Source organism: Theropithecus gelada, chromosome 15 (assembly GCF_003255815.1).
Source record: "Theropithecus gelada isolate Dixy chromosome 15, Tgel_1.0, whole genome shotgun sequence".
NCBI classification, from domain to species: Eukaryota; Metazoa; Chordata; class Mammalia; order Primates; family Cercopithecidae; genus Theropithecus; species Theropithecus gelada.
The window spans coordinates 109,939,090-109,952,192 of NC_037683.1; the positions used below are offsets into that span (position 1 = coordinate 109,939,090).

The window sequence follows — 13,103 nt, forward strand, 5'->3', positions numbered from 1 at the left end:
ATCAGTAGCAATGTCCCCTCTTTTTTTTATGTTAATTATTTGAGTCTTCTTTCTTTTCTCTTAGTCAATCTAGCTAAATATTTATCCACCATTTTCTTGATCTTTTCAAAGAACCAACTCTTGGTTTCACTGACTGCCTCTGTTGTTTTTCTATTCTTCGTTTTACTTACCTCTGTTCTAATCTTTGCTGTTTCCTCTGGTTAGCTCTGGGGGGTTTCCTTTTCCTAGTTCCTTAAGGTGAGAAGTTAATTGTTGATTTAGACCTTTCTTCTTTTCTAATGTAAGCATTTACAGCTATAAATTTCCCTCTTAGCATTACTTTTGCTGCGTCCTGTAAGTTTTGGTGTGTGTTTTCATTTACTTCAAGCTATTTTCTAACGTCCCTTGTGAATTATTCTTCAACTCTTTCATTAAGCATGTATTGTTTAACTTCCACATATTTGTGAATTTTTCAATTTTTCTTCTGCTGTTGATTTCTAGTTTCACTGTATTGTCATTGGAAAAAAATGAATGATTTCAATCTTTTAAAATGTATTTAAAAGCTTGTTTTGGGGCCTAACACATGATTTATCCTGGAGTGTTCATTGTGTACTTGAGAAAAATATGTATTGTGCTGTTGTTGGAAGGAAAATTCTATATATCTCTGTTAAGTGTTGTTCAAATCCTCTCATTACTTACTGATCTTCTGTCTGAATGTTTTACCCATTATGAAAGTCGGCTATTGAAGTTGCCCACTATTATTGCAGAGCTGTTTTTCCCTTCAATTCTGTCAATGTTTGCTTCATACACTTTGGGGCTCTATTGTTTGTTGAATTTATGTATAGAATTGTTAAACCTCCTTGGTGAATCCACTTTTTACCATCAGATAATGCCTTTCTTCTCTTCTAACAGTTGTTGACTTGAAGTCTATTCTGTCTAATATTAACACAACCACCCCTGCTCTCTTTTGGTTACTATTTGCATGAAATATCCTTTTCCATGCTTTTATTTTCAACCTGTGTAATTCTTGGATCTAAAGTGAGTCTCTTACGGATAAGATATAGTTGGACACTGTTTTTTAAATCTGTTCTGCCAATCTACATCTTTTAATTAGGGAATTTGATCCATTTACATTTGAAATAATTAAGAATAGGGAAGAACTCACTTTTGCCACTTTATTTTCAGTATGTCCTATTAACTATTTTGCCCCTAAATTCCTCCATTATTGCCTTCCTTTGTGTTTAATTGATGTTTTTAGTGGCATATTTTTATTCCTTTCTCATTTCCTTTTACATATACTTTAGATGCTTTTGTTGTGGTTACTGTAAGGATTATACATAATATCCTAAGTTATAACAACCTTAAATCAATTCATCTTACATTGATATCAATGTACTTATCGACATAGATTTATAATTATTTTATGTATGTATCTTTTAAATCCTGTAGAAAATGAAAAAGCAGAATTATAAGCCAAAATTACGATATGGGTATTTATATTTGTCCATGTACTTACCTTAACCGGAGATCTTTATCTTTTTGTATGACTTTGAGTTACTGTCTAGTGTCCTTTCATTTCATCTTGAAGGTCTCCCTTTAGAATTTCTTTTTTTTCTTTTTTTTTTTTTTAGACTGAGTCCCGCTCTGTTGCCCAGGCTGGAGTGGGGTGCAGTGGCACAATCTCAGCTCACTGCAAGCTCCGCCTCCCAGGTTCAAGCAATTCTTTGCCTCAGCCTCCCAAGTAGCTGGGATTACAGGCACCTGCCACCATGCCTGGCTAATTTTTGTATTTTTAGTAGAGACGGGGTTTCACCATCTTGACCAGGCTGGTCTTGAACTCCTGACCTCATGGTCCACCCATCTCGGCCTCCCAAAGTGCTGGGATTACAGGCGTGAGCCACCACACCAGGGCTAGGATTTCTTACAGGGCTGGTCTACTGATAATGAACTCCCTCAGGTTTTCGTCTGTCTGCAAATATCTCAACCCTCATTTGTGAAGGGCAGTTTTGCCCAATATAAAATTCTCGGTAAACACTTTTTCTTTGTTGCTCAGTTGACAGTTTTTTTGTTTTGTTTTGTTTTCCCAACACATTAAATATATCATCCCACTGCCTTCTGGATTGCAAAGTTTCTGCTGACAAATCCACTGATAATCTTAACGGAAATTCCTTGTACATGACATGTTGCTTTTCTCTTGCTGCTTTCAAGATGCCGTCTTTGTGGACAGTTGATTATAATGTGCAACAGTGTCGATCTCACTGGGTTTATACTATCTAGACTCGGTTCATCTTCTTGTATTTGTATATCCCTATTTTCCCTCAAATTTGGAGAGCTTTTCATTATTTCTTAATCTACCCTTTTGTCCTTTCCCCTTTCTTCTGAGCCTCCATAATGTACATATTGGTCCATTTGATAGTGTCCCATATGTTCACTTTCCCTTTTTGTTTTGCTTCTCAAATTACATAATTTCAAATAACCTATCTGCAGGTTTGCAGATTCTTTCTCCCTATTTGGTCTGCTGTGGAACCCCTCTAGTGAATTTTTCAATTCCAAAATTGAATTTCATGTCCAGAATTTGTTTGGTTCTCTCTCTTTTTTTAAATTTCTATCTCTTTGTTGATATTCTCATCTTGCTGATATATCCTTTTCCTCACTAGTTCTTTCTCTGTGTTTTACTTTCACTCTTCAAGTATTTAAGACACTTGTAAAGTCTTTGTCTAGTGGCTCCAATGCCTGTTTTGCTTCAGGGACAGTTAGTTTCTGGAGATTTATTTTGTTACTCTGAATAAGCCGTATTTTCTTCCTTTCCTTTCCCTTCCTTTCCGTTTTTTTTTTTTTTTTTTTTTTTTTTTTTTTTATGTCTTGTGGTCTTTTTATGAAAACTACCATTTGGAAAGACAGCCAACTCCCCCAGTCTTTGCAAATTGGTATGGAAGACCTTCACTAATTAGCAGGGTGTGTCTTAAGCCTTGGGGACAGCATAGGGTGAAGGTTAAAAGTCTTCTTAGGACATTTCTGGGTATACATCCTGCCTGGGTATGGTGCTATCTCGGCTCACTGCAGCCCCTACCTCCCGGGTTCAAACGATTCTCAGCCTCCTGAGTAGCCGGGACCACAGGTGCACACCACCACACCTGACTAATTTTAGTAGAGATGGGGTTTGACCGTGTTGGCCAGGCTGGTCTTGATCTTCTGACCTCAAGTTATCCACCCGCCCTGGCCTCCCAAAATGTTGGGATTACAGGAATAAGCCACTGTGCCCGATGTCATTAAAGTTTTATCATGAGATTGCAACAATTTAGCGACATCATCAGGCTTTGTTTCTAATTCTAGTTGTCTATTTCCACATCTGGAATTACTTCCTCTACTAAAGTTGAACTCCTCAAAGTCATCCATGAGGGTTGGAATCAATTTCTTCCAAACTCCTGTTTGATATTTTGACCTCTTCTCATAAATCACAAATATTCTTAAATGGTATATAGAATAGTGAATCCTTTCCAGAAGGTTTTCAATAGACTTTGACCAGATCCATCAGAGGAATCACTATATATGACCGCTATAGCCTTACAAATTGTATTTCTTAATAAGAGTTGAAAGTCAAAAGCACAACTTGATTCATGGGCTGCAGAATGGATGTTGTGTTATTGTATAAACAACATTACTCTCCTTGTATATCTCCATCAGAACACTTGGGTGACTAGGGGCATTGTCAATAAGCAGTAATATTTGGAAAGAAATCATTTTATTTCTGAGCAGTAGGTCTCAACAGTGGGATTAAAATATTCAGTAAACCATCCTGTAAAGAGATACGCTATTATCCAGGCTTTGCTGTTCCATTTATAAAGCCCAGGCAGAGTAGAGTTAGCATAACTTTTAAAGCCCCTAAGATTTTCAGAATGATAAATGAGCACTGGCTTCGATTTAAAGTCACCAGCTGCATTAGTCTCTAACAAGAAAGTCAGCCTGTCTTTTGAAGCCAGGTATTGACTTCTCCTCTTTAGTGACTACAGTCCTCAATGACATCTTCTTCAAATATAAGATTGTTTTGTTCTCATTGAAAGTCTGTTTAACGTAGGTACCTTAATTTGCTGCAGTTTTTCTACATCAGCACTTGCTGCTTCACGTTGCACTTTTTTGTTATAGAGGTGGCTGCCTTCCTTAAACATCATGAACCAATCCCTGCAGCTTCAAACTTTTCTTCTGCTACTTCCTTGCGTCTCTCAGCCTTCAAAGAACTGAGGTGTTTTAGAGCCTTGCTCTGGATTAGGTTGTGGTTTAATGGAATGCTGTGGTTGGTTTGATCTTTGATCCAGACCACTATAACTTTCTTTGTATCAGCAATGAGGCTGTTTGGTGCTCTTGTCATTCATGTATTCACTGGAGTAGCACTTTTAATTTCCTTCAAGAACTTTTTCTTTGCATTCACAACTTGGCCAACTGTTAGGTACAAGAAGCCTAGCTTTTGGTCCATCTTGGCTTTCAGCATGTCCTCCTCACTAAACTTAATCATTTTTAGCTTTTGATGTAAAGTGACAGACATGCAACTCTTCCTTTCACTTGACCACTTAAAGGCCATTGCAGAGTTATTAATTGGCCTAATTTAAATACTGTGTCTTAGGGAAGAGGGAGGCCTAAGGGAGGGGATGAGACAGAGGAATGGCCAGTAAGCAGAGCAGTCAGAACCCACACAACATCTACCAATTAAGTTCATCGTCTTATGGGGGCATGGTTCATGGTACTCCAAAACAAATACAATAGCAACTTCAAAGATCAGTAATCACAGATCACCATCACAGATGTGATAATGAAAAACTTACATTCTCACAGAGATACAAGTGGCATAGAGACACAAGTGAGCATATGCCATTGGAAAAATGGTGCTGGAAGACTTGCTTGACTCAGGATCTCTACAAACCTTCCATTTGTAAATAAGGCAATTATCTGCGAAGCCCAATAAAGTGAAGTGCAGTAAAATGAGATGTGTCTGTATACAGTTATTAAATTATGGTAGATAGCTTTTATTTAAGTAATTTATATACTTATTTAGCCTAGTGGATTTATTATTATTTATTATTCTTTTTGAGATGGAGTCTCACTCTGTCGCCCAGGCTGGAGTGCAGTGGCGCGATCTCAGGTCACTGCAAGCTCCACCTCCCGGGTTCACGCCATTCTCCTGCCTCAGTCTCCCGAGTAGCTGGGACTACAGGTGCCCGCCACCACGCCCAGCTAATTTTTTGTATTTTTAGTAGAGATGGGGTTTCACCGTGTTAGCCAGGATTGTTACCATCTCCCTGCTTTGAATTTTTAATCTTATTTTCAACTTTCTGTGTCTTTTATATTTACATACATGTGTCATAATAAGCATAAACCTGAGTCTAATTTTTTCTTTCTGCCAGCTCCACTTTCTTCCTTCTTTCTAAAAAGAGTCTCAACATATTAATATTTATGTTTGGATTTACTTCTGACACTTCATTGGTCATGCTTTCTGAGTTTCCCCCATCTTCCCAACACAACGATATATTTCCTATCAGGTACTAAAATAATTACATTTTCTTGGTAATCTTGTTTCTTGTGCAAGCTTTACACCTAATATTCAGTGTTTTTCAAAGTGGAGTTGAGAACCAATTGTATCATAATCACCTTGGGTGGTTTTTAAAATTAATTGTGGCAAAAAACACATCACATGATTTACCATTTTGGCTATTTTTAAGAATACAGTTCAACGGTATTAAATTTGGTTTTCTAGCCATCGCCACTATCCATTGCTACAACTTTTTTATTATCCTAAACTGAAATTCCATACCCATTACACAATACTTCCCCATTCCTCCCTATTCTTATCCCCTAATAAGCACTGTTCCACTTTCTATCTCTATGGATTTGACTATTCCAGGTATTTCGCAAAAGTAGAATCATACAACATTTGTACTTTCATAGCTGGCTTATTTCATGTAGCATAACATCTTCAAGGTTTGTCTATGTTGTAGCAATGATCAGAATTTCATTTCTTTTTAAGGCTGAATAGTATTCCATTTTATGTGTATATCATATTTTGTTTATCCATTCATCCATCGATGGACACCTGAGTTGCTTCCACGTTTTAGCTATTGTGAATATAGGTGCTATGAACATGAGTGTACAAATATCTCTTCAAGTCTCTGCTTTCAATTCCTTTTGGTATATACCCAGAGTGGAAGTGTAATTGCTGGATCCTGTGGTAATTTTATGTTTAATTTTCTGAGGAACCACCATGCTGTTTTCCACAGTAGCTGTGCCACTTGATATTTCCATTCACAATGCACAAGGGTTCTAATTTCTCCATATCCTCAACTAGGACTTGTTGTTTTCTGTTGTTACTTTTATTTTTACAATAGTCATCCCAAAGTGTGTGAAGTTGTATCTCATTATAGTTCTGATATGCATTTCCCTAATGATTAGTGATGCTGAGCATCTTTTCATGTGCTTAATGGCCACTTACATATCTTGTATACCTTTTTTGGAGAAATGTCCTATTCATTGTTAGACTGAGTTGTGTTTTTTGTTGTTGTTGAGTTTTAGGAGTTCTTTTTATATTCTAGATATTAACACTTTATCAGATATGTGATTTGCAGATATTTTCTCCCATTCGGTAGACTGCTTTCTTTCTCTGTTGATAAGTGTCCTTTGATCCACAACCTGGGTGTTTTTTAAAATATAGGATGTTGACTCCCATTCTACATCTACATAATCAGAATGCCTGCAGGATGGAGTCTGAGTATTTGTGTTTTTGAAAATTGTACCAGATAATTATTGTAACTCACTCTTTTAGTTGTTGCCCCTAAATTTTTTGCTAGCATTTAAAAACATTTTTTGGCATACAATTTGAGAACTGACCAGGGTATCCTGGTCCTTTCCTGAGGACAATTCTAAGACAATTTTACCCCTCCTCTACCTGTATTCTGACATTTTATCAAAATTATATAACATTTTAGTTCTTGATTGTTACTAATTTTTTAATACCATCCCTTCATATTTTGGGGAATTCTTTTTTTTTTTTTTTTTTTTTTTTGAGATGGAGTCTCGCTCTGTCGCCCAGGCTGGAGTGCAGTGGCCGGATCTCGGCTCACTGCAAGCTCGGCCTCCCGGGTTTATGCCATTCTCCTGCCTCAGCCTCCTGAGTAGCTGGGACTACAGGCGCCTGCCACCTTGCCTGGCTAGTTTTTTTGTATTTTTTTTAGTAGAGACGGGGTTTCACTGTGTTAGCCAGGATGGTCTTGATCTCCTGCTCCTGACCTCGTGATCCACCCGTCTTGGCCTCCCAAAGTGCTGGGATTACAGGCTTGAGCCACCGTGCCCGGCCATTTTGGGGAATTCTTTCTTTATAACTGCATGAAGCCTCTCAGACACGCTCCCAGTGATTTTTCAGACTTAAACTTTTAGCCACAAATTGTAAATACAAGTCAAAATAATTTTCTTTCACATATAGCCATATAAATTTTTTCATTTTGACAACTCTGTTGTCATCTAGAATCCTATAATGCTGATGAAATGTATGTTCTTCAAAGTCTGATCTGCTGAATTGAGTCTGATTCTCATTTCTTTGTTGATAATGTGTCTTTTCCTTTTTGTTGCAGTTTTTATAAATCATCCTCTCCCTGTTTCTCACTCTGGAACCTTTTAGCTCTTCTATCTTTGAAACTTAGAAATATTACTAATATGTATGTTTTCTCTCTCTCAGTCATTATTCCTACTTCATACTAAATGCCCCTTCAAAATTAATAACAATTTTCTCCAATCATGTCATCAATTATCTCCCCTGTCCTCCAGCCTCTCTGTTCATTATTTCTGGAATAGACAGATGATGATTTCTGGGATTTTTCCTCAATTTCTCTTTACTCATATTTCACACTATTTGTTACTTATGTTTAAAAATATTCATTCCTTTTATCTTCCATATCAATTGCTAACTTTAGCCCTCTCCATTTTTTTCAGACCTTCTACTGAGTTACTTTATTTTGGCAAGAGTTTTAACTTCTAAGAACTAATTTGGTTTTTTATGTACTTTTTTCCTTGGCATCCTATTCTTATTTTATTCCCTTCAATGTCTGTTTTCACTTTTGTCCTTTGCTTTCTTGCTAGGCTAGCTTTATTAAAATGTTTCGTAATTCTTCATTTCCCATTCATAATTAAAATGATGACTAGGTGAATCACTGGAAAGCCGGTCTGTGTCTCCACACAGGTAACACGTGTATTTCCCCTTTTCACGTCCTGGGGAGATCTGGAAGTACTACAGGCTTTGCTCTGGCTTTATGATCTGGTTCCAACACCCATTCTAGGAAGCTTTCTACAGTCAGATTCCCCATTTATTTATAAAATGTGTAAAATTATTCTTTCAGCTTTAATCAAAGAGTACCTGTTACAGCCAAACTCTCTGTAAAGTAGGGTGTGGGAGAGGAATTTGTATTAGAGTCAGGACATTATCAATTTCCCAGAAGATGCACTCTGTCTACTCCCACATACTGTAGTTGCAACCCCATGCTTAAAATTTCTGTACTCTTTCCTGCAGACTTTGTAGTATTTCTCTGCTGATATCCTGATCACAGATTCTACTTGCTTTTTATCTTCCAGGAGTTTCTCAAAACTTTGGATCTACTAGTATAGAACTATCCTATTTTCCTGCAGTATTAGGAATTTATTCTTTCTTTTTAAGTCATTTCTGTCATATTAACAGGATTCTGAGATGGATGAAAAATAAATGGCTATTTTTGGACTGTTACTTGGCTTGAGAAGGTCAGGATTATCTTAAATGTACGTTTTTACAAGTTTCCCCCTTTCTTCTAATCATAGTCATAGTATAAGCAATCTTAAAAGTTCAAGAGTATTTTTAGATTAAAAGTGTTTGCAGATCACTTTAAATTTTGTATTATACCTGTCAATGGCTTGAAGATCATTGGCTGGATTCCAAGTAGGATCAAATAATACAACAACATTGGCACCGACAAAATTGAGGCCTAGTCCACCAGCCCTGGAGGAAAGAGAAAAAAAAAAAGCACATTAGAACAGCAAAAACTAATTGTGCTATAACTCAACTGTGCCAGGTTTCTATAGCCAAAACAGTACAATATTTCATTAATTTCATCAAAGTAAGGTGGTGATTAAAATACAAATATGCCACAAATAAAATATTTAAGGCACAATTTTATTTCTACCACTCTAGAAAATCCCTTAAAAACTGGCCATTAGAGCCCATGTAAATAGGTTGTGCTGGTTTTTACTTTTTTTTGATACTCAAATACTGTTTCTGCAAGATTTTCCTAACATAATTTTTAAAAACTGTTAGTACATTCTAGCTAAATAAAGTAATATATACATTTAAAAACTCAATTCAGGAATAGATGCACATCTTCTTCTTCCACTAAGTGCAGCTAAAACTCTGGATATTACACAGAAAATAAACAAAACTCTGAAAGGTACAGAGAAGATAGGCAGGCTAGGGACTACAAGGCCTAAGGAACGGCATGACAGTGAAAGCTTAGCTTTCCTTTTTGCTTAAGATACCACAGGCTGGATTCTTAACATATCCCAAGCTGTTGGAAATGCCAAAAGTCACAGACTAAAAAAAAAAAAAGAAAAGAAAAGAAAATCCCAAGAAGAGCCTTTTCCCTTTAGCCAAAGAACCAGGAAAGGCATAGCCTTGAAAGGCGGAAAAATATGAGACAATAACCGCTCTACTCCTGCCAAACACCAAGGAACAGTCTGTGGCGCCATCCCTACCTCAGTCACCAAGGAACAGTCTGTGGCGCCGTCCCTACCTCAGTCACCAAAGGACAGTCTGTGGCGCCGTCCCTACCTCAGTCACCAAAGGACAGTCTGCGGTGCCGTCCCTACCTCAGTCACCAAAGGATGAATGAGGATGCTCGACTTCTACTCTTGCCTGGCTGTAATGAGACACCACCACTGATTCCTGCTAGGGTGGTGCCACGGAAGCATGAGTGAGGAGCCAGAGCTTTCATTTTCTGCCCAATGAGAACAGGGTCTCCCTTCATGGTGTCAGGGGATGCCAGGTGGGAGCAGTAGTAAAGCACTTCCCTCTCAGGCTATCAGCAGAGACCAAATACGGAACCTAGCTTTCCACCCCTACTTGGCTGCCATGGTGTCAGAAGAGGTATACTAAAATGGAAGATTTAAATCAGATGCAGAGTCTCATAACACAATACTCAAAATGTCCAAGACACAACGATACAATAAAAAAAATCACTTATACCAAGAACCAGGAAAATTACAGCTTGAATAAGACTGAGATGAATCAGATGTTAGAATTACCTGACAAGAATTTTAACAGTCATCAAAAAAATGTTTCAACAATTACAAACATGCTTGAAACAAAAAATTGAGTCTCAGCAAAAAAAAAAAAAAAAAAAAAAAAGGATATAAAAAGCAAAATACAAATTTTGGAATGGAAAAATAGCTGAAATACAAAACTTGCCAAATGGGCTCAATAGTACAGTGGAAAAGACAAAAGATAGAATCAAGAACCAATATCATTTACGAAATGTGAACAACAGAGAGAAACATCAGAAACCATGGAGATCAGAAGAAAGTGGCATATCTTTCAAGTGCTGAAAGAAAGGAACTGTCAACCCAGAATTCTATACTCAGTGAAAATATCCTTCAGAATGGGAAGGGAGATATGACATTCTCAGACTAAGGAAAACTAAGAGCACCTGTTACCACCAAAGACTGGTGGCTAGAAAGTTCATAAGGAAGAGAAAAAAAGATAGCAGAAGGCGGCTTGGAACTACAGAAAGGAAAGAGGAAGATCAGAATAGGTTAAAATAGGGGTGAATATAAATACTATTTTATTTCTCATGAGTTTCATAAATCACTTTCATGGTTAAAGGAAAACTGCAACACAATCTGATATGCTGCTTAACGTATGTAGAGGAAATATCTAAGACAATTATATCTTAAAAGTGGAGTAGGAAAAGAAGCTTAAATGTAAGTAAAATTTCTGTATGTCATTCAAACTAGTAAACCTGTTTATCAGTAGACTGTGAGAAGTTACTATGTACAATGTAATACCCAGAGCAACTACCAGGAAGCTACGCAAAGCAATATACTAAAAAACACAGACAAAACAAATACATAAACAAAGACAGAATCCTAAGAAAATGTCTAAATAAGAGAAACAGTGGAACTAGAAATAGGAGATAAAAAGATAAAAGTTAAATAAAAAATATAAATAATTACCCTCAATATAATGGCGTAAATATACCATTTAAAATCATAAGATTGGCAAGGTAGATTGAAAAAACAATATGCTCGCCACAAAAAAAAAAAAAAAAAAAAAAAAAACCACTTTAAATATGATGACACAGCTAGGTTGAGAGTGAAAGGATGATAAAAGATAAACCAGGCAATTATTAAAGAAAAAAGCAAAACTGGCTATATTAATATTAGTCCAAGTATATGTCAGAGCAAAGAAAGTTACTAGTGAAAACAGGGACAATGCATAAGGACAAAAAGATCAATCTGCCAAAACACCAAACAGCACCAAAACAGCAGAGCTGAAAAATACATGAAGTCAAATTAATCAAGCTGAAAAGAGAAACAGACAAATGCACAAATGTGGGATGTTGAGGATTATTCAACTGGTAGAACTCCTAGAGAGAAAATTGGCAAGAATATGAAAGAACAAAATGGCCCACGAACAGGATCTAAATGACATATACAGAAAACTCCACCTAGAACAGCACAATACACACACTTTTTTTTCCTGGTTCCTATAGAACATTCACCAAGATAGACCAAATCCTGGGCCATAAAACAAACCTCAACAAACTTAAAAGAACTGCAATTACACGGCTATATACGGAGTATAACGGTATTATACTGAGTATGTTCTCTAACAGTAATGGAATCAAACTAGCAACACATTTCAGGAGGACGACAAAAAAAAAATTCCAAACACTTAGAAATTGAACAACATACATCTAAACAGCTCATGAGTCAAACAAAATCTGAAATCCCAAAAAAATGTGAAAAAAAATACAAGGAGAAATAAATAATAATGTAACACAAATGAAAACACAACATTTGAAAATATGTAAGATGCAGCTAAGCAGGGCTTAGGAAAATTTATAACACTAAATGCTTATATTAGAAAAAAGCTAAAGGTCTCAAACCAATCATCTGAAGTCCTCCCTCTAAGAAATCAGAAAAAGCAGCAAAAAAAAAAAGCAAGCAGAGGAAAGGAAATAATAAAAAAGCACAATCAATAAAGTTGAACACAGAAAAATAATAGAGAAAAATCAATAAAAAAAGCTGATTTGTTGCTAAACTAGCAATGACAAAGATAAAAGAAAATACACAAGTTACCAATAGTAGGAACGAAGTAAGGGATATCACTACAGATCCTACTGCTATTAAAAGGATAAATGAATGCTATAAAAAATTCTATGGTCATAAATTCAACAAGCTAGAAGAAAAACAATTCCTCAAAAACTACAAACCACTGAACTCAACTAAATGAAACAGACAACCTGAATAGTCCTATAACCATTAAAGAAATTGACTATGTATTTAAAAAAACTCTTAGGGAAAAAAAATAATCCCTCCAGGCCCAGATGATTCCACTGAAGAATTTTACCATTTACAGAAGCATTAACACCAGCTTTATACAATAAGCACATGAAGAGATGTTTAATATCATTAGATATTAGGTAAATGCAAATCCAAACCACAATAACATGTCTCTACATGTCCATCAGAATGGCTAAAATTAAAAAAATAGTGATAGCAAACGTTAGTGAAAAAGGAGAGGAACTTGATCACTCACACACTGCCGCTGGGAATGTAAAACCATACAGCCACTTTGGAAACAGTTTAGCAATTTCTTATAAAACAAAATATGCAACTACCACATAATGCAGCAGTTGCACTATTTAGCATTTATCCCAGAGGAATGAAAACTAACGTTCAAACAAAAATCTGTACACAAATGTTAGTAGCTTTATCTGTAATAGCTGAAAACTGGAAACTACCCAGATGCCCTTCAACAGGTGAATGTTTAAACAAACTGGTATCCACATCATGAATACTAAGAGCAATAAAAAGAAAAGAACCATTGATACATACAACAACTG

The 13,103-nt window shown here is 36.3% G+C and overlaps 1 protein-coding gene across 1 annotated transcript in view; it reads right to left on the bottom strand.

Moving 5' to 3' along the window:
• Positions 1 to 13,103, bottom strand: part of ERCC6L2 (ERCC excision repair 6 like 2) — a 191,260-nt gene that overhangs the window by 54,341 nt on the left and 123,816 nt on the right. Inside the window, exon 16 of the mRNA XM_025360047.1 lies at positions 8,888 to 8,983. Coding sequence (XP_025215832.1) covers positions 8,888 to 8,983 — 96 coding nt within the window. The remainder of the gene's footprint in view (positions 1 to 8,887; positions 8,984 to 13,103) is intronic.